The 27,262-nt window shown below is 46.6% G+C and overlaps 1 protein-coding gene across 1 annotated transcript in view; it reads left to right on the forward strand.

Moving 5' to 3' along the window:
• Nucleotides 1-25,850, forward strand: part of LOC120940335 (acyl-CoA dehydrogenase family member 11-like) — a 113,311-nt gene extending 87,461 nt beyond the window's left edge. The window contains exons 7-9 of the mRNA XM_040353114.1: nt 17,836-17,957; nt 23,418-23,524; nt 25,538-25,850. Coding sequence (XP_040209048.1) covers nt 17,836-17,957; nt 23,418-23,524; nt 25,538-25,544 — 236 coding nt within the window. The 3' untranslated portion in view covers nt 25,545-25,850. The remainder of the gene's footprint in view (nt 1-17,835; nt 17,958-23,417; nt 23,525-25,537) is intronic.
• The last annotated feature ends 1,412 nt before the right edge of the window (nt 25,851-27,262 follow it).

Genomic DNA, 27,262 nt, shown 5'->3' on the forward strand with positions numbered 1-27,262 from the left:
AATGCTGCCTCCTGCTAAAACTTTCCATATCAGCTGTTTGTTGTGGCGTGCTGACAAAGCTTTTCCACATTTTGGCCATGCTAACCCTGCCTTCTGAGGTGCTGACGGTGGCCCTGCTGCGTTGGCGACCTCTTCCTCCTCCTCTGCCTTCGCCTTCTGCTTCCACTGTGCCCCCGCTGCCAGCGTGCGCTTGTACTCGCGCATCTTGCTTTCACGCTCCAGTGAGGGAATTAAGGACGGTACATTGTCCTTGTAACGGGGATCCAGCAGCGTGGCCACCCAGTAATCAGCACCTGTTAAAATGTGCGAAACATGTCGGTCGTTGCGGAGACACTGCAGCATGTAATCGCTCAGGTGTGCCAGGCTGCCCAGAGGCAACGAAAAGCTGTCCTCTGTGGGAGGTGTATCATCTGTGTCCTCTGTATCCCCACAGCCACGCACCAGTGATGGCCATGAGCTGGTCTGGATGCCATCCTGCTGTGAACATGGTTCCTCCTCCTCTTCCATGTCTTCCTCCTCCTCATCCTCCACGTGTCATCCTCCAGAACTGTGCCCTTGCTGGACAATTGTGTACCTGGCCTTTGTTGGTGCATGAACCCACCCTCGGAGCCACTTGTGAATGACTGCCCTGAAAGCCTTGGAAATGATCCTGATTCCTCCTCCTCTTCCTCCTCCTGTGCCACATCCTCTTCCATCATCGCCCGTAGCGTTTTTTCAACGAGGCATAGAACTGGGATAGTCACGCTGAGAGCGGCGTCATCGGCACTGGCCATGTTGGTGGAGTACTCGAAACAGCGCAATAAGGCACACAGGTCTCGCATGGAGGCCCAGTTATTGGTGGTGAAGTGGTTCTGTTCCGCAGAGCGACTCACGCGTGCGTGCTGCAGCTGAAACTCCACTATCGCCTGCTGCTGCTCGCATAGTGGGGCCAGCATGTGCAAGGTGGAGTTCCACCTTGTGGGCACATCACATATGAGGCGGTGAGCGGGAAGGCCGAAGTTATGCTGCAGCACTGCCAGGCGAGCAGCAGCAGGGTGAGAACGCCGAAAGTGCGCACAGACGGCCCACACTTTCTGCAGCAGCTGTGGCATATCGGGGTAAGTTTTCAGGAAACTCTTCACCACCAAATTCAGCACATGCGCCAGGCAAGGGATGTGCGTCAAACCGGCTAGGCCCAGAGCTGCTACGAGATTTCGCCCGTTATCGCACACCACCAGGCCCGGCTTGAGGCTCACTGATGCCAACCACTGATCGGTCTGTTGTTCCATGTCCCTCCACAACTCCTGCACTGGACACACACAGTATATCACAGGTGGTGACAGGTGCAGTGCTGGTGAAATATACAGAGAGTCACCTATAGATTGCTGTCCCTATAGCAAATAGCTGGAACCTCTCCCTAAACTATGTACTGGACACACACAGTATATCACAGGTGGTGACAGGTGCAATGCTGGTGAAATATACAGAGAGTCACCTATAGATTGCTGTCCCTATAGCAAGTAGCTGGAACCTCTCCCTAAACTATGTACTGGACACACACAGTATATCACGGGTGGTGACAGGTGCAGTGCTGGTGAAATATACAGAGAGTCACCTATAGATTGCTTTCCCTATAGGAAATAGCTGGAACCTCTCCCTAAACTATTTACTGGACACACACAGTATATCACAGGTGGTGACAGGTGCAGTGCTGGTGAAATATACAGAGAGTCACCTATAGATTGCTGTCCCTATAGGAAATAGCTGGAACCTCTCCCTAAACTATGTACTGGACACACACAGAATATCACAGGTGGTGTCAGGTGCAGTGCTGGTGAAATATACAGAGAATCACCTATAGATTGCTGTGCCTATAGGAAATAGCTGGAACCTCTCCCTAAACTATGTACTGGACTCACACAGTATATCACAGGTGGTGACAGGTGCAGTGCTGGTGAAATATACAGAGTCACCTATAGATTGCTGTCCATATAGCAAATAGCTGGAACCTCTCCCTAAACTATGTATTGGACACACACAGTATATCACAGGTGGTGACAGGTGCAGTGCTGGTGAAATATACAGAGAGTCACCTATAGATTGCTGTCCCTATAGTAAATAGCTGGAAACTCTCCCTAAACTATGTACTGGACACACACAGTATATCACAGGTGGTGACAGGTGCAGTGCTGGTGAAATATACAGATAGTCACCTATAGATTGCTGTCCCTATAGGAAATAGCTGAAACCTCTCCCTAAACTATGTACTGGACAAACACAGTATCTCACAGGTGGTGACAGGTGCAGTGCTGGTGAAATATACAGAGAGTCACCTATAGATTGCTGTCCCTATAGAAAATAGCTGGAACCTCTCCCTAAACTATGTACTGGACACACACAGTATATCACAGGTGGTGACAAGTGCAGTGCTGGTGAAATATATCGAGAGTCACCTATAGATTGCTGTCCCTATAGCAAATAGCTGGAACCTCTCCCTAAACTATGTACTGGACACACACAGTACATCACAGGTGGTGACAGGTGCAGTGCTGGTGAAATATACAGAGAGTCACCTATAGATTGCTGTCCCTATAGCAAATTGCTGGAACCTCTCCCTAAACTATAAGATACAGATCTCACAGAAATAAACAGTGCTTGTGTAGATTTCTGAAGCAGGATACACCTCTCTGACACTGTCCCTCAATCAACAGCAGCCTGTCCCTATAGCAAATAGCTGTAACCTCTCCCTAAACTATAATATGCAGATCGCACAGAAATAAACAGTGCTTGTGTAGATTTTTGAAGCAGGATACACCTCTCTAACACTGTCCCTCAGTCAACAGCAGCCTGTCCCTATAGCAAATAGCTGGAACCTCTCCCTAAACTATAAGATGCAGATCGCACAGAAATAAACAGTGCTTGTGTAGATTTCTGAAGCAGGATACACCTCTCTGACACTGTCCCTCAATCAGCAGCAGCCTCTCCCTACACTAGCTAATGCAGAGTGACGAGCTGTGCTGTGTGCCTCTATCTGATATAGAGGCTGGTCACATGCTGGGTCACATGCTGCACTTGCCAATCACAGCCATGCCATTAGTAGGCATGGCTGTGATGGCTTCCTAGTCACACTAGTAAAACAAATGGCGATTGGCTGCCGTGCAGCGCGCCATAAAATAGCCAAACTCCGAACCCGAACCCGAACTTTTTCCAATTATTCGGGTTCGGGAGCAAAAAAAAACCAAAGTCCGTACCGAACCCGAACTTTACAGTTCGGGTTCGCTCAACCCTAGTTTTAATCTTAGTTTTTAAGGCATTCAATAAATGAGGTCCTACTTACTTCCAGGTGAAATTGACAAGACATCTCACTGGCCGTTTATTGAGAGCGGCCACTCAATTCCGCCTGGAGGTTCCAAAGTTTAGATTAAAAAAGTTGGGGGCAGAGCATTCTCGAGGTTGGGACCTAGAGAGTGGAACCTCCTGCCGTTGGCTCTCAGGCAGACCTCAAACCTGCTCCAGTTCCGGAAGGGACTGAAAACCCTTCTGTGGACTGAGGCTGGGTAGATGGCTGTGCGACAGGGGGTGGAAACTGACGGGGTGACAGTGGTTCTTTTTCTTCTCGGGCTCTTTTTTTTTCTAATTTTATTTGATTTATGCTATTTCTTTTTAATGTTTTAATGTTTCTTTGTTTTAACGGCTTTGATGTCTGTGATTTTACTGTTGTTATTGTATGTACGGCGAATAGCACCTGGTCCCGTCGCCGGGTAGCGTTTTGATACTTATGTGATTTAACGCTTAACAAAAATATTCAATAAACAATAATAATAAATGTCATGCACCTGAATGCAATACCTTTTTTCAGGGCAGTGTGAGACACTCCGCTGCCTAACAGTGCGCAGCCAGTAAGTGAACTTCATGAGATGAATGTGTGACATCTCAGTAAAGTTCCTTTAAAAAAATGAATCATCATTGCTGCACTGATCTTAGCCAGACCACACCTCACATCAGTTTCTGCATTACAATGCAGTGTCTGTTGTGACATAAGACATGACATGACATGACATGTTTCAATTTTTAAATATAATTGTATTTTTATTTAGTTTTTTATAAATGTGAGGGGACTAGTGTTATTATTTAAGGGAAAATGCCTGGGTTTACGTGTAGGGATCATGTCATTAATGAGAATAGAAAGTGAAGGTGGCACCCTCTTGGATTGGAATCTGTAGCCTTCCTAAACACCAAAGTTCCAGTGCACTGCTACTTCTGTGCCACTGAACGACATCCCTGTGATGAAATGCTTCGACAAGAGCTTAGTGGTGATATCATTATGCCTGCTCAGGTGAGAGGCAGTGGTGGCCCGCCTATTAAAAAATAAAAATACTGGCCCTTTAAGTGTGTGCGGGATGCCGGACACACAGGTGCTATAGGAAGCATGACGTGTTTGCTCTATTATATATAGAAAGAAAAGGAGGGCGCACCGACCTTGCGCATTACCAATGGCAGGGTTTATTCATAAATATACAGATAAAATAACTACTCACAAACACGCTTTAAAATATGGTTTAACAATCCTCCGGCAGTAGTGAATGATGTCTCTAGATGCCAACGACCTGGGCCAGATGACCGGGGGAACCAGACGGCACCAATAATGGCTTACGCGTTGCGCGGGCAGACCCTCTTCCTCAGAGCCACAGCAATAGTCATAAGCCATATTTTAAAGCTTGTTTGTGAGTAGTTATTTTATCTGTATATTTATGATTAAACCTTGCCATTGGTAATGCATAAGGTCGGTGTGCCCTCCTTTTCTTTCTATATGTTTCAGCCTTAAAGTGGAGTTCCACCCATAAATATAACATTACATCAGTAGTTTTAAAAAAATGTCATTAGTCCTTTAAGAAAAAATATTTTTTTTTAGATGCCTTCAAAGTGTTTTTGCTAGGCAGAATAGTTAATCTTCCCACTTCCTGCACCTAGGTGGTTAAGCTTCCTAACCTACACCTCACAGACTCCTGGGAATGTAGTGGGTGTAACTTTCCAGGAGTCTGTGCACTCCCCAGTCTCGAAGAATTATGTGACTTGGACAGTACAGGTGCTGAAACCTGATCTGAAACCTATTACACTGCTTGTGCAGCAATGAGCATGTGCGAGATCTGCAAGGCTGAAATCCAGGAAGTCATACAGTCTGGCTTCATGATGCCCACACTTAAGATGGCCCCAGTCAATTTCTATTTTATAAAGTGTCTAAATGCTGTAACAACCTAACAAAATGGACCTTAGTTTACAGACTAACTTTACTAGAATACATTAAGCTTGTGTATTACAGGGGTATTTATATATAAAAAGTGAAATTGTGGCCGGAACTCCGCTTTAAGAATACCCATTGTTCTGAGGAGGGCAGCAAGACTTTAGTAATCCCCTACTTCATTAGAAGGCTCTAGTTGTGCCACTTGGTGACTGGGCTCCCGAGTGCAGGAGAAAGTTTGTGTTTTTGTGTTTGCTCTATTGGCTTCCTTTAGAAAGTCCTGAACACTCCCTCTATAGCATTGTTCCCTGCTGTGGTGTGTGATTGGTGGGTCCTGTGCCTTCACTTCCGGTTTCTCAGGCTGATCCGGCTGGTCCAAAAGTGGAAAACAGGCGACTTGCTGTGAGAGCTGTGAGTACAAGGTGGAGGAGATGGGGAACATGTAATGTAAAGGAGGGCCCAGATGAGGACATCTAATGTAAAGGAGGGGCTCTGATAGTGACATCTAATGTAAAGGAGGACTCTGATGGGGACACCTGATGTAAAGAGGGGGACTTTGAGGACATCTGATTTATAGGGGGATGCTGATGGGGACACCTGTTGTAAAGGGGGACTCTGATTGGGACATCTGATGTAAAAGGGGGCTCTGATAAGGACACCTTATGTTAAGTGGTTTTATTTACTTTTCCTTGAAATGTGGATGTAATTGGCCTACTGTGATGGGCAAAGCGAGGCTGCAATCGATGGGCACAGTGAGGTGCAATTGATGGGCACAGTTTGATCTAGCAGTAAAAATACCGAATCTCCTGATAGCCATTTACAGTCCTGCATTACCAACAGTTTAATTTTTCAGTTTGTTTGCGCCCCAAAAAAAGAATTTGAGCACCTTCCGCCACTGGTGAGCAGTGTAATTCCATGGACGGCCTCCCAGAACCCAGCCTCTTGCCGCTCTGTGACCACTGTGTCCTTCAAACACAGCTGATCACAGATCCAATCACAGTTGATCACATGTAAACATACTTGTTGGTTACCGGCAGTCCTTTCCTCCCATGCTATGTCTATATGAGGAAAGGAGAGCCGTTAACCTGTCAGCATATTGTTTTCACGTATAATCAGTGCCCATCACTGCAGCCCCATCAGCGCACATCAATGAAGCAGAAAAATTACTTATTTGCAAAATTTTATAACAGAACTTAAAGCGGAGTTCCAGCCATTTAATGTTTATTAACCACTTAAGACCCGGACCTTTAGGCAGCTAAAGGACCCGGCCAGGTTTTGCGATTCGGCACTGCGTCGCTTTAACAGACAATTTGCACGGTCGTGCGACGTGGCTCCCAAACAAAATTGGCATCCTTTTTTTTCCACAAATAGAGCTTTCTTTTGGTGGTATTTTATCACCTCTGCGGTTTTTATTTTTTGCGTTATAAACAAAAATAGAGTGACAATTTTGAAAAAAATTCAATATTTTTTACTTTTTGCATTAATAAATATCCCCCAAAAATATATATAAAAAAAATTGTTTTCCTCAGTTTAGGCCGATACGTATTCTTCTACCTATTTGTGGTAAAGAAAATCGCAATTAGCGTTTATCGGTTGGTTTGCGCAAAATTTATAGCGTTTTCAAAATAGGGGATCGTTTTATTGCATTTTTATTATTTATTTATTTTTTACTACTAATGGCGGCGATCAGCGATTTTTTTCGTGACTGCGACATTATGGCAGACACTTCGGACAATTTTGACACATTTTTGGGACCATTGTCATTTTCACAGCAAAAAATGCATATAAAATGCATTGTTTACTGTGAAAATGACAATTGCAGTTTGGGAGTTAACCACAAGGGGGCACTGATGGGGTTATGTTTGACCTCATGTGTGTTTACAACTGTAGGGGGGTGTGGCTGTAGGTGTGAAGTCATCGATTGTGTATCCCTATAAAAGGGATCACACGATCGATGACGGAGCCACAGTGAAGAACGGGGAAGCTGTGTTAACATACAGCTGTCCCCGTTCTTCAGCTCCGGGGACCGATCGCGGGACTCCAGTGGCGATCGGGTCCCACGGTCCCAGTCACGGAGCTTCGGACCAGGTCGCAGGGGCCGAGGAGGAGTCACCCAGGTGGCACCGAGGTAGAAGTAGGAAGTGGGGCAGGAAGTTCCACTCCTAATGAAGCCCCCGCCCCCCCACCCCCCCCCCAAAAAAAATGACATGCCAAATGTGGCATGTAGGGGGGCGAGGAATGCTTAAAGTGGAAGTTCCACTTTTGTTTTTGTTTTTGTATTTTTTTCATTTGTTTAGCAAAAAAAAAAACTGGGGTGATTAAAAACTACCAAAAGAAAGCTCTATGTGTCTCAAAAAAATTTAAAAACTTAATTTGGGTACAGTGTTGCATGATTGTGCGATTGTCATACAAAATGAGACAGCGCTAAAAGCTGAGAATTGTTGATCTGAATACTTTCCAGGGGGCAACACAGGGACTGATTGAACTTTTGGGCTCTTTCATATTGGCGGTGGTAAAAACAGCCACCTGAGCCGTAGTTTTACTGCCACCCCTTGGCTGCCCACCTGAATACTAAAATTACAGCCTGACAGAGCTGTACACATGTTGCAATTTTAGAGTGGTAATGAATCCAAAAGCAAACATTTAGTTATGTTACAACTTACCAATTCCTATATGTGATTTTCTTTTTTAGGCTTTCTTTCTTCTATTTTTATCTGGTGATCCAGCCAGTAAGTCTCTTGTTTTTCAAAAGAGGAATGTTTGTTTGAGTTACAGAGCTGACCTCTGAAAAGCGATCTGTGGTGGAACACTTTTTAGAGCGCATGTAAGCATTACCATCAGTGTGAAAGGATTACCACCAGTGTGAAAGCTAAGCAGCTGTCCTTTTCATTGTCACATGCATGGACCGCCATCGAGCTGACCTGCCGCCGTAGATATACAGTGGCTGGCCTGCAAGTGGTTAGGCTATGCCCAAAAAACAACAACCTGGAAGTCGATTTCAATGCGGAGCTGCACCAGATTTTATACTCTCCGGGTTTAGTAAATCAACCTCATAGGCCCTGATTTTCAGTGGAGATACGACGGCGTATCTCCACATACGCTGTCGTATCTCTGCGTTGTGCCGTCGTATCTATGCGCATTATTCTTAGAATCAGTTACCCATAGATATCTGTTAGATCCAACAGGCGTAAGTCTCTTACGCCGTCGGATCGTAACTGCATTTTTACGCTGGCCGCTAGAGGCGTGTACGCTGATTTACGCGTCGAAATATGTAAATCAGCTAGATACGCGAATTCCCGAACGTACCCCTGGCCGACGCAGTAAAGTTACGCCGTTTACGTTAGGCTTTTCCCAGCGTATAACCCCTGCTATATGGTGGCGTAAGTGCGGTGTAACAATGTTAAGTATGGCCGTCGCTCCCGCATCAAAATTTGAAAAAGTTACGTCGTTTGCGTAAGTCGTCCGTGAATGGGGCTGGGCGTCATTTACGTTCACGTCGAAACCAATGACGTCCTTGCGGCGTACTTTGGAGCAATGTACACTGGGAAATTCCACGGACGGCGCATGCGCCGTTCGGGAAAAAGTCAATCACGTCAGGTCACAGAAGATTTACATAAAACACGCCCCCCCCTGATCCAAATTTGAATTCAGCAGCCTTTCGTTTCGTTCCCTTAGAACATCATCTAAGGGAACGAAACGCGTCGGAAGACTCCACTGACCCCACTGCTGAAATTTATTTCTAAGCACTTGTTTTATTCTTCTTAAATGTGAGTGTAAAACGTTTTCTATTAAATGTACTTTTTATGGAAATACAGAATCACGCTATGTGCACTTTATTTTTCCCTTTTTCCTTGGCTGCATTAATATAATACTTTGCATGGTGTATAATATCACCTGAGTGTATACATTAAAGACCAATCAAACGGTTTCTGTAAAATCACTGCACTATCCATGAGGATGTCCCAGGAGGTTTACTGATTATTCAACATCTGAAGTATATCTTGATCCTTGGCATCATTTAAGCTTAATTGGCCTGATAAGTATACGCTTATGCGGGTCCATTCACTCCGGTAAGCCTCAAAATTTTCACCAATTGGTGGTGGACCTTCTATCAATCACTGTGTCATAATTAGGGTTGAGCGAACCCGAATTGTAAAGTTCGGGTTCGGTACGGACTTTGGGTTTTTCCCTGACCCGAACCCGAATAATTGGAAAAAGTCCGGGTTCGGGTTCGGAGTTCGGGTATGTTTTGGCGCGCTGCACGGCAGCCAATCGCCATTCGTGTTACTACTGTGACTGGGAACTGATCACAGCCATGCCTACTTATGGCATGGCTGTGATTGGCCAGTGCAGTATGTGACCCATCATGTGGCCAGTCTCTATATTAGATAGAGGCACACAGCACAGATCATCACTCTACTTCACTCATGATAGGGAAAGGCTGCTGGAATCTGCTGCTTAGGGAAAGTCTTAGGTGTATCTGGCTCGTTGTCACTGTATTTCACTTATGTGAGGGAAAGGCTGCTGAATCTGCTCAGGGACAGTGTTAGGTCTATGCTGGTATGCTGCTCCAGAAATATCAAGAAGCACACTTTATTTCTTTGATATCTGCATCATCTTATGGCATCTGGCTCGTTGTCACTGCTTCACTTATGTGAGGGAAAGGCTGCTGAATCTGCTTAGGGAGAGTTTTAGGTGTATGTTGCTCCAGAAATATCAACAAGCACTCTATTCCTGTGACATCTGCTGTGCTTCATATAGTTTAGGAATTTTGTTCAGCTATAGTGGCAGTTTGTAATCTATAGGTGACTCTGAATATTTCAACAGCAGTACACCTGCCACACCACCTGTGCACCTGTGATATACTGTGTTTCTGTCAAGTACATAGTCAGGGAGAGTTTGCTGAAATATTTTTCCTATAGGGGCAGTCAGCACTCTATAGGTGACTGAGTATTTCAACAGCAGTACACCTGCCACACCACCTGTGCACCTGTGATATACTGTGTTTCTGTCAAGTACATAGTCAGGGAGAGTTTCCTGAAATATTTTTCCTATAGGGGCAGTCAGCAATCTATAGGTGACTCTGTATATTTCAACAGCACTGCACCTGTCCCCTGTGATATACTGTCTGTGCAGTACATTGTTTAGGGCTGGGTTCCTGCTTCTTGCTATAGGTGGAGAAATATATAGGTGAATCTCTGCCTATTTCACCAGCTTACACTTTTTTGTATTTAACATTTTTAAAAATTAGGGCAAGACCCTAAATTTGAGAAATATATAGGTGAATCTCTGCCCATTTCACCAGCACTCCACCTTTCCCCTGTGATATACTGTCTGTGCAGTACATTGTTTAGTGCTGGCTTCCTGCTTATTGCTATAGCTAGAGAAATATATAGGTGAATCTCTGCCTATTTCCCCAGCTTACACTATTTTTGAATTTCAAATTTCTCAAAATTAGGGCAAGACCCTAAATTTGAGAAATATGAGGAAAACGTCAAATAAGGGACGTGGCCGTGGTCGTGGTGCTGCTGGTGGAGCTCCTGTTACAGCAGTGTTTCTCAATTCCAGTCCTCAGGTCCCCCCAACAGGTCAGGTTTTCAGGATTTCCATTATTTTGCACAGGTGATTTGATCAGTTTCACTGCCTTAGTAATCACCACAGCCTTTTCATCTGAGGGAAATCCTGAAAACCTGACCTGTTGGGGGGGCCTGAGGACTGGAATTGAGAAACACTGTGTTACAGGGAGAGGACATGGTCGATCTGTGCCAGCTACAAGCACAAGTGAAACACCTTTCTCAGGTGCGAGTAGCCGACAGAGCCTGCAGCGGTATTTGGTCGGGCCTAATCCAGCTCTACGAATGTTGAGGCCAGGAGCAGAACAGGCGGTAGTAGATTGGGTTGCTGACAGTGCCTCCAGTTCCTTCACATTGTTTTCCAACCAGTCTTGTGCTGAAAGCTCAGAGTTGGCGCCTGCAGCCGATGTCCACCATCAGTCTTTCACCTCACCCCCAGTGGCGGCCCGCCCATAGGGGGCGCCCGGGCGCCGCCCCCCCTCCCCCAGTCAGTAAAAAAAAAATCTAAAAAAAAAAAAAAAAAAAAAAAATTTTTATTTAAACATGTCCCTTTAAGGAAAAAAAATTCCAAAAAAGGTTCTTATGTGCACTGAGTCCGGGCGTCGGGCGCCGGGAAAAGCGCGGTATGGGTAGCGCCACGTCTGTGCAATCACGGGATTGCAGACGTGGCGCTACATTGGCAGCCCAAAAATGCCTTTGTGGCGCGGTCCATCGCGCCACTTGCTTCCGGCGCGACTGCATTGTTATGGCTGGGCGGGTGCATCCACTATTTGTGCTCGTTCCGTCCTGACGTCCCTGGAAGAACAGGAAGTGACGTCGGGACTCGGGGCGCTCAGTGCGAGTACAGGTAAGCTGAGCTATGCCGCCTGCCTCTGCCCCTCTGTAATGGACTGTTTTCTCTGCAAAGTTCGGCGGCAGCAGCTGCAGCTGTCCACCCCCCTTCTGCAAAGATTACCTGTGTTCCAATTTTTTTTTAGTGAATATTCGGCCGAAATCGCGGCACCCCCCTCCCCCCCCGGGGGGGGGGAGGGGGGTGCCGCGATTTCGGCCGAATATTCACTATAAAAAAATTTTTGGAACATTTGGAATTTTTTTTTTTAGTGCACATTTGGCCGAAATCGCGGCACCCCCATCCCCCCTCAGGGGGGGGGGGGGGGGGGGGGGGGGGCCGCGATTTCGGCCAAATGTTCACTAGACATGATGAGCAATTAACCCAGTGCAGATGTAGGCTCATTGCAAGGGTGGATTTTTTTTTAACATTTTCATGGAGTTGGGCATAATAAATGATTTTTAATGTTCAATGCAATGCATAATCTGGGTGAAATGCCAGCCGTCAGCAGCCTGAGCCCCAGGAGAAGATGGGGAGCTACAAGTCCCAGCAGGTTATAATATAAGGCTCCTAGGTGGATGGGAGTCTTATATTATAAACCTGCTGGGACTTGTAGTTCCCCATCTTCTCCTGGGGCTCAGGTGCATGCAATCCACCATCTATGGGACTACAAGTCCCAGCAGTGAGAAAAACTGGACAAAGATGGTGGATTGCATGCACCTGAGCCCCAGGAGACGATGGAGAACTACAAGTCCCAGCAGGTTATAATATAAAGCTCCGAGGTGGATGTATGACTGGACAGTGACACAGTGGGGACAATTGGCACAGTGGCTGTGTTTGATGGCATGGTACAGTGGCTGCATTTGATGGCATGGCACAGTGGTGACAATTGATGGCACAGTGACCACAATTGATGGCATGGCACAGTGGCTGCATTTGATGGCATGGTACAGTGGCTGCATTTGATGGCATGGTACAGTGGCTGCATTTGATGGCATGGCACAGTGGTGACAATTGATGGCACAGTGACCACAATTGATGGCATGGTACAGTGGCTGCATTTGATGGCATGGTACAGTGGCTGCATTTGATGGCATGGTACAGTGGCTGCATTTGATGGCATGGCACAGTGGTGACAATTGATGGCACAGTGACCACAATTGATGGCATGGTACAGTGGCTGCATTTGATGGCATGGTACAGTGGCTGCATTTGATGGCATGGTACAGTGGCTGCATTTGATGGCATGGTACAGTGGCTGCATTTGATGGCATGGCACAGTGGTGACAATTGATGGCACAGTGACTGTGTTTGATGGCATGGCACAGTGGCTACGTTTGATGGCATGACACAGTGGCTGCGTTTGATGGCATGGCACAGTGGCTGCGTTTGATGGCATGGCACAGTGGCTACGTTTGATGGCATGACACAGTGGCTGCGTTTGATGGCATGGCACAGTGGTGCGAATTGATGGAACAGTGGCTGCATTTGATGGGCACAGTGAGGCTTATATTTTTTTTTCTTCTTCGTTTGCGCCCCCCCAAAAATTTTGAGCACCAGCCGCCACTGCTCACCCCCTTGCAAATCAGCCAAGCAGTCTGAGCCCCAAAGCATGCAGCAGTCTCTTCTTCTTTTTGATGAGTCTGTTAGCATGTGTTCCCAGGGCCATCCACCTAGCCCAGCCCCAGAAGGGGAAGAGATTGAGTGCACCGATGCCCAACCACTTATATTTCAGGATGAGTTCATGGGGGGACCATCACAGCACGTCTTGCATGATGATGATGAAACACAGTTGCCTGGTGCTTTTGCAATTGTGCAGACCGACAAGGAGGGCAGTGGTGAAGACTGGGTGGAAGATGATGTGGAGGACGATGAGGTCCTCGACCCCACATGGAATCAACCTCATGCAGGTGACCCATGTAGTTCGGAGGAAGAGGCGGTGGTCGCACAGAGCCACCAGCACAGCAGAAGAGGGAGCAGGGTGCCAAAGCAGAGCATCCATCCCCTAGACAGTACGCCTGCTACTGCCCAATGCAGCAAGGGACCGAGCACACCAAAGGCAGGTCCAAGGAGTTCCCTAGCGTGGCAGTTCTTCACACAATGTGCTGATGACAAGACACGCGTGGTTTGCACGTTGTGCAATCAGAGCCTGAAGCGAGGCATAAACGTTCTCAACCTGAGCACAACCTGCATGACCAGGCATCTAAGTGCAAAGCACGAGCTGCAGTGGAGTAGACACCTCAAAAACCAAGAAAGGTCTCTGGCTCCTCCTGCTTCCTCTTCTGCATCAGTCTCGGGCCTCTCTGCCTCTTCATCCACCTCCGTAGTGACAGTGCCACCTGCCACCCCTCAATTAGAGGACCGGCAAGCAACACTACCACCTGGGTCACCAAACATCTCCACAATGTCCCATGGAAGCATTCAGCTCTCCATCTCCCAAACACTGGAGCGTAAGAGGAAGTACCCCTCTACCCACCCACGATCCCTGGCCCTGAATGCCAGCATTTCAAAATTACTGGCCTTTGAAATGCTGTCATTCCGTCTGGTGGAGACGCAGAGTTTTAAAAGCCTGATGGCATTGGCTGTCCCACAGTACGTCGTGCCCAGCCGCCACTACTTTTCCAGGCGAGCTATCCCTTCCCTGCACAACCAAGTGGGGGACAAAATCAGGTGTGCACTGCGCAACGCCATCTCTGCTAAGGTCCACCTAACTATGGATACGTGGACCAGTAAGCACGGTCAGGGACGTTATATCTCCCTAACAGCGCACTGGGTAAATGCAGTGGCGGCTGGGCCTGAGGCGGATAGCAGTTTGGCGCACCGAGGATTGCAGGGCGCTTCAGTTTGTCTCCTGTTCCTAACTCCTTCTACTCAGCTTCCTCATCCTCTACCGCCTCCTCATCCAGTCAGCGTAACAAATTCACCACCAACTTCAGCACAGCCATGGGTAAACGCCAGCAGGCAGTTTTAAAACTTTCCTGTTTGGGGGAAAAACCACACATCGCGCAGGAGTTGTGGAGGGACATGGAACAACAGACCGATGAGTGGTTGGCGTCAGTGAGCCTCAAGCCGAGCCTGGTGGTGTGCGATAACGGGCGAAATCTCGTAGCAGCTCTGGGCCTAGCCGGTTTGACGCACATTTCTTGCCTGGCGCATGTGCTGAATTTGGTGGTGCAGAGTTTCCTGAGAACTTACCCCAATATGCCACAGCTGCTGCAGAAAGTGCGGGCCGTCTGTGCGCACTTTCGGCGTTCTCACCCTGCTGCTGCTCGCCTGGCAGCGCTGCAGCGTAACTTCGGCCTTCCCACTCACCGCCTCATATGTGATGTGCCCACAAGGTGGAACTCCACCTTGCACATGCTGGCCAGACTGTGCGAGCAGCAGCAGGCGATAGTGGAGTTCCAGCTGCAGCACGCACGCGTGAGTCGCTCTGCGGAACAGAACCACTTTACCACCAATAACTGGGCCTCCATGCGAGACCTGTGTGCCTTGTTGCGCTGTTTTGAGTACTCCACCAACATGGCCAGTGCCAATGACGCCGCTCTCAGCGTGACTATCCCACTTCTATGCCTCCTTGAAAAAACGCTACGGGCGATGATGGAAGAGGATGTGGCACAGGAGGAAGAGGAGGAGGAGGAGGAATCGGGATCATTTGCAAGGCTTTCAGGGCAGTCATTCACAAGTGGCTCCGAGGGTGGGTTCGTGCACCAACAAAGGCCAGGTACACAATTGTCTAGCAAGGGCACAGTTCTGGAGGATGACGCGGTGGAGGATGAGGAGGAGGAAGACGTGGAGGAGGAGGAGGAACCATGTTCACAGCAGGATGGCATCCAGACCAGCTCATGGCCATTACTGGTGCGTGGCTGGGGGGATACAGAGGACACAGATGATACACCTCCCACAGAGGATAGCTTTTCGTTGCCTCTGGGCAGCCTGGCACACATGAGCAATTACATGCTGCAGTGTCTCCGCAACGACCGGCGTGTTTCGCACATTATGACAGGTGCTGATTACTGGGTGGCGCTGCTGGATCCCCGTTACAAGGACAATGTACCGTCCTTAATCCCCTCACTGGAGCGTGAACGCAAGATGCGCAAGTACAAGCGCACGCTGTTAGACGCGCTGCTGGTGCAATTCCCACCTGGCAGCGGGGGCACAGTGGAAGCAGAAGGCGAAGGCAGTGGCATCGTTGTACACATTTTTATACCAGTATCATACTTAGCTGCATGTTTTTATGACTGCTTTTAGTACCGTTTGGTATTACTCGCACCATTTTTACAGTTTATGTAGCTACATCGATTTTATCTCCAGTGCAATGTTTATTTTGTTACCTACTTAAGACTATAAAAGTTTTAATGCTATTCCCATCGAGCCCTGCCTTTGTGTGTTTTTGTATCCTGCTATCCATTTTCCAGTGGTTGGTAGCTGCACTGGGAATCGGCCTGCAAGGAGATCAGCTAAAAGTAGTTGGATCTGTATGTGCGTTATAATTAATCAAAATAAGTCGATTAATCGATTAAAAAAAAAAAACGATTAATCGAACAGAAACATTTTGATCAGTAACAGCCCTAATATATATATACTGTATATATATATATATATATATATAATGAATAGCAAACATGTTATACTCACCTGCTTTGTGCAATGGTATAACACAGAGCAGCTCTTGTCTCCTCCTCCTTCCCAGTGCACACCAATAGGAAGCTGCTTCCTATGGTGGCACACCTAGGGGCTCACTCCTGAGCCAGACTGTGTTTGTCCATTGGCACACACAGCGCAGCTTGGACCCCCCCCCCCGCCCCCACTACCTCCTCACAGCATTTTATTGACAGCAGCAGAAGCCAATGGCCTCTGCTACTGTCTCTGAGCCTGTTAGAGGGGAGAGAGAGAACCAGTGCTGCTGCAGATGGGCACAGCACTGGATCGATACAGGTAAGTATATAGCTATATAAGGCAAGGTATAGGTAAGGTAAGGATATAGGTAAGTAACTAATGGCAGGCTTTTTACCTTTAAGCAGGTAAACCATTAAGGTAAAAAAAAATAACTCTGGATATAGAACCAATTTAAGGTTAGGACACTGTCTACATGGAGTTTGCACATTCTCCCTGTGCTTGTGTGATTTTCTTCTGTGCATTCCTGTTTCCTCCCACACTCCGAGAACATGCTGGTAGTTTTGAATCATTTCTACATTGGCCCTAATATGTGAGTGTATGTGTGATGTGGGGACGTTACATTGTAAGCTCCTTGAGAGTAGGGACTGATGTAAATGTACAATATATGTGAAGCGCTGCTGAAATTGTTGGTTCTATATAGATACCTGTAATAAATAATAATAATAAACCTTTTTAAAATAACAAACATGTCATACTTACCTCCACTGTGCAGCTCAGTTGCACAGAGTGAACTGAACCTGGTCTTCTGGGGTCCCTCGCCGGCTGTCTCGGCTCCTCCCCGCAAGAACTAACCACCTTCATGCGAGCAAGCTCGCATGGTGGTTAGTTCTTGCGGGTGCGCTCCTGTGATATAGCCGAGACTGTGTCACTTGGCCCCGTCCCTCGGCGCGCTGCATCATTGGATGTGATTGACAGCAGCACGAGCCAATGGCTGTGCTGCTTTCAATCAACCAATGAATGAGCCGAGAAGCCCGGCTGAGAAGCCAGCGCGTTCACTGCGCAGGACTTTTGAGGGGTCAGGTAAGTAAATGGGGGGGGCGCTAATCCTCGGATGTTTTTTCACCTTAATGCATAGAATGCATTAAGGTGAAAAAACGTGTACATACCTTTACAACCCCTTTAAATTTGTAACTGGACATCAACTAGAAAAAAACAATGTGTCCTCCAGTGGAGAAAATAATTTATGGTGAGTATAAAAAAATCCCGTACCCCATACCTGATAACATACTTCTACGTTGAGCTGCAGATATGTATTGTATATTGTAAAACAGGTAAGCATTTTGCTTTAAGGACCTTTTATATTTGTGAACTGTTTTGACTTTTTACCTGAGATTCTTGATGAGCGTGTAAGAGGACCTGATGACAGAATTGTTTAAAGTGAAATAAGTATTAAAGTCGGCTAAATGATCATTTATATTACTGGCTGGTTACCAATCCCAGACTCCCAATCAAATGCACGTCTTTTTCTTCTGTTCTTGTGTGAAAAGTGAAAAGTAGGCAGTAATCCTAAATGGCTGCATGTGTTCTTTATTTGTTAGGAGCACCACCCTTGGAGGATATGATGAGCATTTATAGCCAGGGTCGAGGTGTGGATTCGCCAGTTCGTGACTGGAACTTTTTTCTTGCACTTAGCTGCTTTAAGATTGCTGGATTATCACAGGTAACAGAGTGAACCCCTTTATCTCATATGTTTTTAAGCACTTCCCACCCAGTCTGTTGTCAAATGACGACTAGGTGGGGCATTTTTCGTTCCGGGTGGACGACATATGACGTCCTTCTGGAACGCTCCTCACGCTGGGCCGTGAGGCCACGCTGCGACATGATCTGTCACCGGCTGTGGCCGTGACTGATCACTGTATTATCTTGCTGCCCTGTACCATGTGATCTCTGTGACCAATCACAGCAGTTCACATGACAATTGTAAACATTGGATGACTTCCTTTCATGCCATTTATTGTGTACAATTGTGTTTGTCACAGTGACCACATGGTACTGACAGGGTCAATCACAGCCCATCTGTAATTAGCTGTGGGTATTCACAACAATACACACTGAATGAATGGATTGCATTCAGTAAAAATGGTTGCTTATACTAGTGAAATTCATTGGTATAAACAATAATAATGTGTAAAAAAATAAATAAAAAATATCCTGATCACTTCCAGAGTAGTATGGTGTTACTATGGTAACAGTTTATTGCTCTGGTCAATGTGGTAAAAAGAAGAAAAAGTATTTTTTTCCTTTACATACGGTCACCAGTGTCTCTGATCACCCCCACACCCGTTATGATGACGCTGTACTGCACTTGTGACAGTGTGAAAAAAACACTTAAAAAAAACTTGACATGCCTCTTAATACCCTGGAGTGTCTACCATCAGTACAACAGAATTGATACGTTTTCATATATATATATATATATATATATATATATATATATATATATATACACACACACACCCACACACAGTATCTCACAAAAGTGGGTACACCCCTCACATTTTTGTAAATATTTTATTATATATTTTCATGTGACAACACTGAAGAAATTACACTTTGCTACAATGTAAAGTAGTGAGTGTACAGCTTGTATAACAGTGTAAATTTGCTTTCCCCTCAAAATAACTCAACACACAGCCATTAATGTCTAAACCGCTGGCAACAAAAGTGAGTACACCCCTAAGTGAAAATTTTCAAATTGGGCCCAACTTGTTAATATTTTGTGTGGCCACCATTATTTTCCAGCATTGCCTTTACCCTCTTGGGCATGGAGTTCACCAGAGCTTCACAGGTTGCCACTGGTGTCCTCTTTCAGTCCTCCATGACAACATCACGGAGATGGTGGATGTTAGAGATCTTGCGCTCCTCCACCTTCCGTTTGAGGATGCCCCACAGATTCTCAATAGGGTTTAGGCCTGGAGACATGCTTGGCCAGTCCATTGTCTTTACCCTCAGCTTCTTTAGCAAGGCAGTGGTTGTCTTGGAGGTGTGTTTTGGGTCGTTATGTTGGAATACTGCCCTGCGGCCCAAGCAGGGCCGGTGCAAGGATTTCTGCTTACACAAGCGAAGCTCCATTTTGGCGCCCCCCCCCCCCAACGGCCACCCACCTCCCTTGCAAAAATGTTTCTTTCAATAATTTTTTTATATAAAAAAAACACTAATTTGTGCTTTTGTAACTACGCCACACCAGAAATTCTTAGTATAATATACACCATAGTACCATACTACTAAATGTAAAACATACTGGACCCCTTTACATTACACAGCACCATACACCACTGGACCCCTTTACATTACATAGCACCCTGCACCACAGTTCAGACCCCCCAACAGTGCAGACCCCCACCCCCCACAGTACAGACACCCCTATAGTGCAGACCCCCACAGTACAGACACCCCTACAGTGCAGACCCCCATACCCCACAGTACAGACACCCCTATAGTGCAGATGCCCACCCCTACAGTGCAGACCCCCACAGTACAGACACCCCTATAGTGAAGACCCCTACACAGTACAGACACCCCTATAGTGCAGACCCCCCCTCACAGTACAGAGTGACCCATAATCAATACCTTAGTCAGATAAGCGCGGGACATGCAAAAAACTGGTCAGGTGACCGGTCCCCTCCCCCTGTTTAGAAAGGCGGAGGAGGGGGAGGCGGCTTTACTCGGCAGAGACAGCAACAGCTCGGCGGAGACAGCCGAGACTTAACAGAGAAGGGGGGTCACACGGCTCGCGTACCCCCCCCTCCTTGCAAAGCCACTACAGCAGGGGTATTGAATTAAAATTCACGGAGGTCCGATTAGTAACATTTTCTTCCAGCTGAGGTCCGCATCGCAGTTTTGTGCAATTACTCCGATTCTTTACATCACAGCCCAGGCGAGACACACAATTCGTTTGAATGGGCTGCTGTGCCTGAGTTTTCTGCTGGGAAAAGGTCCTGGCATCTTTCTAAAAATGCAGCCGCATGGAAACTGCATGATGCATTTGTACCATGCAATTTACATGTGCGGGAAATTGCACCTTGCATTTCAGTGCATTTAGGAGTCAATGGTACCCCTTCACGTTTTCTGTGCAGCACCTCATTTTGTGCGCAGCTGCTTGTCCCCTTCACATATCCCCCCACACAGTATTACCCCCCTTCACATATCCCCCCACACAGTATTACCCCCCTTCACATATCACCCCACACAGTATTACCCCCTTCACATATCACCCCACACAGTATTACCCCCCTTCACATATCACCCCACACAGTATTACCCCCTTCACATATCCCCCCACACACTATTACCCCCTTCACATATCACCCCACACAGTATTACCCCCTTCACATATCCCCCCACACAGTATTACCCCCCTTCACATATCACCCCACACAGTATTACCCCCCTTCACATATCACCCCACACAGTATTACCCCCTTCACATATCCCCCCACACAGTATTACCCCCCTTCACATATCACCCCACACAGTATTGCCCCCCCCTTCACATATCCCCCCCACACAGTATTGCCCCCCCCCTTCACATATCCCCCCACACAGTATTGCCCCCCCCTTCACATATCCCCCCACACAGTATTACCCCCCTTCACATATCCCCCCACACAGTATTACCCCCCTTCACATATCCCCCCCACACAGTATTACCCCCCTTCACATATCCCCCCACACAGTATTACCCCCCTTCACATATCCCCCCCACACAGTATTGCCCCCCCCTTCACATATCCCCCCACACAGTATTACCCCCCTTCACATATCCCCCCCACACAGTATTACCCCCCTTCACATATCCCCCCACACAGTATTACCCCCCTTCACATATCCCCCCCACACAGTATTACCCCCCTTCACATATCCCCCCACACAGTATTACCCCCCTTCACATATCCCCCCACACAGTATTACCCCCCTTCACATATCCCCCCACACAGTATTACCCCCCACACAGTAATGCCCCCCCCTTCACATATCCCCCCACACATTACCCCCCTTCACATATCCCCCCACACAGTATTACCCCCCACACAGTAATGCCCCCCCCCCTTCACATATCCCCCCACACAGTATTGCCCCCCCTTCACATATCCCCCCCACACAGTATTGCCCCCCCTTCACATATCCCCCCCACACAGTATTGCCCCCCCTTCACATATCCCCCCACACAGTATTGCCCCCCCCTTCACATATCCCCCCACACATTATTACCTGCCTTCACATATACCCCCACACATTATTACCCCCCTTCACATATCCCCCCACACAGTATTGCCCCCCCCGTTTCACATATCCCCCCACAAAGTATTGCCCCCCCTTCACATATCCCCCCACACAGTAATGCACCCCCCTTCACATATCCCCCCACACATTATTGCCCCCCATCACATACCCCCCCACACAGTATTTCCCCATCACACATCCCCCCCCCCACACAGCACTACCCCCCCCCCCCACACACACACACACACAGCACTGTCCCCCCACAGCGCTGCCCCCCCCACACACACAGCACTGTCCCCCCCCCACACACAGCACTGTCCCCCACACACCCCATCCATCACATTTCCATATATTTTCCTCCCTTCCCTCTCCACTCCTACCTTTCACAAGAGCAGAGAGCAGGAGGCGTGACAATCGTGAACCAAATGCACAGGGGCGCGGGAGCTGCCGGGTTGAATTTTCTGTGAACTAGTGATTGGCTGCTAGGACCGCCTCCTAGCAGCCAATCATATCCTGATTAACGTGACAGGCAGTCCAGAATTGTCCCGCCCCCCGCTCCTCTACTCATGATAGCGGAGGAGGCTGGGGACAAAAGCGGCAACTATGCCCATGCAGTGTCACTTGGATCTCTCTTGCCGCGGGGGGGGGGGGGGGGCGCGCCGCGCCTGCCTGCGCTGCTCGAGTCCTACAAAGGGAACGCGCGTTCCTGCTGTCAAAAAAGTGCAGCAGGGACGCCGTTCCCGCAGGACTCGAGCCCTGGAGCGGGACACAACTGGAGGACGGCGGCAACTGCGGACAATAGAAGAAAAAAATAAAAAAATCATCATTCCGCCCCATCCCAGGCTGCGGACCTGCCCGCCCCAAGCGGCCGCTTGGTCCGCCTGGTGGTTGCGCCGGCCCTGGGCCCAAGGCAACTATAACTTGGCAAATACATTTACTAGCAACCCTGCCTAAACATCAGGGTGCTACATGCCATTCATTGCACTGCTAAAAAATTCAGATATGCTGCATTTTTATGCAGTGCACCCCAACTGAGTGTTATGTAACGAACGGGGCACATAAACAAATGCTTTCTATGTACCCTTGCATTGAGCCTGCTTTTTTTCTATGCAAATCAATGGACATGATGGAAGCGAGTCACTCAAAAGCATGCAATTGTTTCTGAATTGCCATGGTCAGCAGATTCCAAATCTGTTTGTGAGTATTATGCCACGTAGGCATGACCAGTGATAAACAAAGTTAAAGGATTAATGTATATTGACAAGTTAAAAAAAAGTCTTAATATATTGTAATTTTGCCAGGTAAAGTTTTATCTTCTTGTTGGAATCAGTATATCCAGAGTTATAGTGAGCTGAAAATATATACAACGCTTGACTTTTCCTCATAAAAGTTGGCCTGACTTCTCCCCTCTCCCCTTCTTAGCCTCCATATTGCTCTAAGGCCCCGTACACACGACCGGTTTTCTCGGCAGAATTCAGCCAGAAACTCGATGGGAGACGTATTCTGCCGAGAAAACCGGTCGCGTGTACACTTTTCGTCGAGGAAACCGACGAGGATCTCGTCGGGCCAAAAAGAGAACATGTTCTCTATTTCCTCATTAGTCAATGGGAAAAGTTGGCTCGCCGAGATCCTCGGCGGCCTCACAAAGAACTCGACGAGCAAAACGATGTGTTTTGCCCGTCGAATTTCTCGGACGTGTGTACAGGGCCTCAAAGAGACTTTATTGACTAAGGTGGGAGGGTCTGGGTCAGGCTGGATTTTTACATAACAAGTCAAGATTTTGCATATTACATAACCATCTAATGTGTTTAGCTTGCTCAGGTTTACTTAATTCTAAAAACTTCTTCACAAAGACTGATATTTATATAGCTTGTAACATAACTGTTTTGTTATGTAGGCGATTCATTCAAGGTTTCTTCTTGGGAATTCCAGCGATGAGCATACCATCATCTTCGCTAATATGGTTAAACCTCTGGCTGAAAAGGCACTCAGCTTAGTTAAACGGTAAGATTCCTTCTTTCATTACAATATAATATATTACAAATTATGTGAGCAGACTGCAGTTCAAAGGCAAATTATTAAATGAAAATAAACATCTTGGGCCAGATTCACAAAGAGATACGACGGTGTATCTACAGATACACCATCGTATCTCTGACGTAAACTGGTCCTATCTATGCGCCTGATTAATAGAACCAGTTACGCATAGATAGGGCTAGATCCGACAGTGTTACAATGTGTTACACTGTCGGATCTTTTTTTCAATTTAAAAATGGCGCCGGGGGCGTTCCCGCTGATTTACGATAAATAATATGTAAATCAGCGAGATACGCAAATTCACGAACGTACGCGGACCCGTCGCAGTGTTCTTACGTCGTTTCCGTAGCGGTTTTCCGTCGTATACTTACCCCTTCTTTTATCAGGCGCAGCCAATGTTAAGTATAGCCGGCGTTCCCGCGTCGAATTTGAATTTTCCTACGTCGTTTGCGTACGCCGATTCACGAACACGCGCGTCGCAAGTCCCGCTCACATCGCAACCACTGACGTCCTAGTGACGCCAGTGGGAGCAATGCACGCCGGGAAATTCCCCGGACGACGCATGCGCATTTAAATCGGCGCGGGAACGCGCCTGATTTAAATATGACACTCCCCTAGCCGCGGAATTTGAATTCCGCTGGGGGATTTAGGATCCGCAGTCGCAAGTTTGGAGGTAAGTGGTTTGTGAATTAGCCACTTGCCTCCTAAACTTGCGGGAGCGGATCTTAATTCACGTAGATCGAGCGGATCTATAGATCCGCTGAGCTACGTGAATCTGGCCCCTTATACTTACCTTCTCTGTGTAATCGTATTCCGTGGCACTGAACCTCCTCTTATGGGGTCCCTTCTGTGTCTGCCCCCATAACAGACAGCTTGCTATGGAGGCAGATGTGTGAGCTTGGTCCATAGACACACACAGCATATCGTAGCCCCCCTGCTCCCTCCTCATAGCATTTGATTGACAGCAGCAGCTGCCAATGGCACCCTAAGAAAGTACCATCCCTTGGGAGACAATTATAGTAATCTGAGTAAGGTTTGTGATAATACACAGGGAGTATCCAGCCAGTGGTATCCAGCCAGCCTTCAGGCGATTTAGTTCGCGTTTGTAGCGCTATACAAGTTACTCATTCATTCAGTGGTAGAGGGTGGGATTATTGTATGGCCTGTGGACAAATCGCTGTCCCTGGGCCGCACCGTCGTCCTGAATATTGTGTTCCGCGGCCTGGAAGCATATAATGGAAGCGATGCGTAAAGGAGTCGCGCCACTTTTGATTGCACCATGTGCATTCCAGAAATCGAGTTGCACAGTTTATGGGATATGGGCGATCCGAAAACAACCCCGGGGCGAACCAATGAAAGTGTCCCCTGTCCCATAATAAGCTGGGGAGACACGGCCAGGCTGATCCCACCTATCAATGAAAAAATAGTTTAGGATAGCAGCCTGTATACATGTGTATATATAATTGATCGGATAAATGAAAGAGGATTGGAATGGCATTACACGTATACACATATATACCTATAGAGACAAATACCTATCCAACAGAGTCAATTATCGAATGTTACCATGCATTAGATGGATGGAAGAATATAATTTTTTTTTAGATGCCCCCTGTGGTGCACTATAACACTACAGTATATATTTCCAACATCCAGATATATGGTATTGTCCTTGCTCCTATGTGGGTGTTTCATTTTGGGGTTTTGAGATGTTCTCCAAGGGCTCCCCAGGCTACTTGCCACCACTCTCTTATGTAATACTATACAGGTAATTTTGCGATATATATACACCTTTTTAGAATATATTGATTTGTACCATGAAATATCATTTTCTCCGGTATGTGGAAGGTCGCAATGAATTTATAAAATATATCTACATTTTTTATTATAACAAAAGATGATGCTGTGTATGTAAAGAAATTAATTTGTGATTTTGCTACATGAAACATTGATTGTCATATCTTGTACATGTTTTTACAGTCTTTGACAGGATCTGAGTCCCTGACGAACCAGGTCAGCCCTCGAAACGCGTTGGCTAAAAGAATTACAAAACCGGTTCTTGAATCCAGGATTACATCACCATGGACAAGCAGTTTGTTAATTTGTTTTATGGAATAAACCCCTTTTATAGGAGTTAAATCGTTGTTTAATATAATGATATGAATAATATTTTAGGCTGTAGAGTGCTACTTAAGGGTCTGTTTTGGAGATGTTTGTTCTAAGCACATTTGTTTGTTCTAAGCATATTTGAAAATATGTATTAGTAAAAGTGAAACTTAAAGTGGAGTTTCCATCCCAAATTTTTTTTTTTTATTATTGTGCTTATTAGACCTAAAAAAGAAAAAAAGAAAAACAATGTTTTTACTCACCTGGAAATGCCTGTTACTATGCGATCCCACGGAATCTGCCTTTGGAATCACCTAGGATTCTGACATCATCTCCCTCTAATGCTCCTGGGAAATGTGTGTCATCATTTCCCAGGATGCAGTGCGCTACCCAATTATCACTCCCCATCCAAGACTTCCAGGAAGTAAGTGCTTGTGGGCTTCACAATGCCCACAAGCAAAATGACAACGGTGTGGACATAGTTTCATAAACTATCTTTTTTGAATAACTATGCGGAGCGGCGGCGGATTGTAAAATAGTAAGTGACCGGATTTATATTATAAAAACGCAGGATGAAAGGACATACATTTTAAAAATGCTAATTGTGGTTGGAACCCCGCTTTAAATGAGGAACTTATAAATTCAAGAATAGCCTAGTAATGAGACAGCTAAAGGAAGCTGTCTGATGGAAAATTTGAGCTTAAAGTAGAGCTCCGGCCGAAATTATACTTTTTAAATAAAAATACCCCTATAATACACAAGCTTAATGTATTCCAGTAAAGTTAGTCTGTAAACTAAGGTCCGTTTTGTTAGGTTATTACAGCATTTTGAACGTTTATAAACTAGCATTAGACCGTGGCCATCTTAAGTGTGGGCATATGAAGCCAGATTGTATTACTTCCTGGATTTCAGATTTGCAGATCTGGCACATGCTCAGTGCTGCACAAGCAGTGTAATAGGTTTCCACAGCAACGACAGTGTCAGACGAAGTTGCCACCCCTTATGCTAACCTCTCCTGAAATAACCCATTAAAAGTTGATATGCGGAGGGGATAGGGATTGCCGACCGCGCTAAAAATAAATTACATTAAATTTGATAATAAAAAACAATGACATCGCCCACTAAAAGTTGATAAGCGGCATGGGGGGGGATTGTGGATTGCCGATCGCCGAAGTTGATAACCCGGGGGGGGGGTTGCTGATTGCTGAAAGTAAATGGAGAGAAATGACAATCAATCGCCGAATATAAATGACACTGACATCGCACATTAAAAGTTGATAAGCAGGGGTGGGGGGGGGGGGTTCTGCCTCCGATCGCTGAAAGTATATGACAATCAATGACATCGCCCATTAAAAGGTTCACAACCGGGGGGGGGGGGGGGTGCCGTTGATCGCATATATATGATAATGACATCGCAATGACAACTTATAAAACTTGATGCCGCGGATCACTGAAAGTAAATTACATTCAATGACGTTGCCGATCGCCGAATATAATTGACACTGACATCGCACATTAAAAGTTGCTAAGGGGGGGTGGGTGCCGCTGATCGCTGAAAGTAAATGAAAATCAATATAAATAGAAAGTAAATCAATCAAT

Source organism: Rana temporaria, chromosome 5, assembly GCF_905171775.1.
Source record: "Rana temporaria chromosome 5, aRanTem1.1, whole genome shotgun sequence".
NCBI lineage: Eukaryota > Metazoa > Chordata > Amphibia > Anura > Ranidae > Rana > Rana temporaria.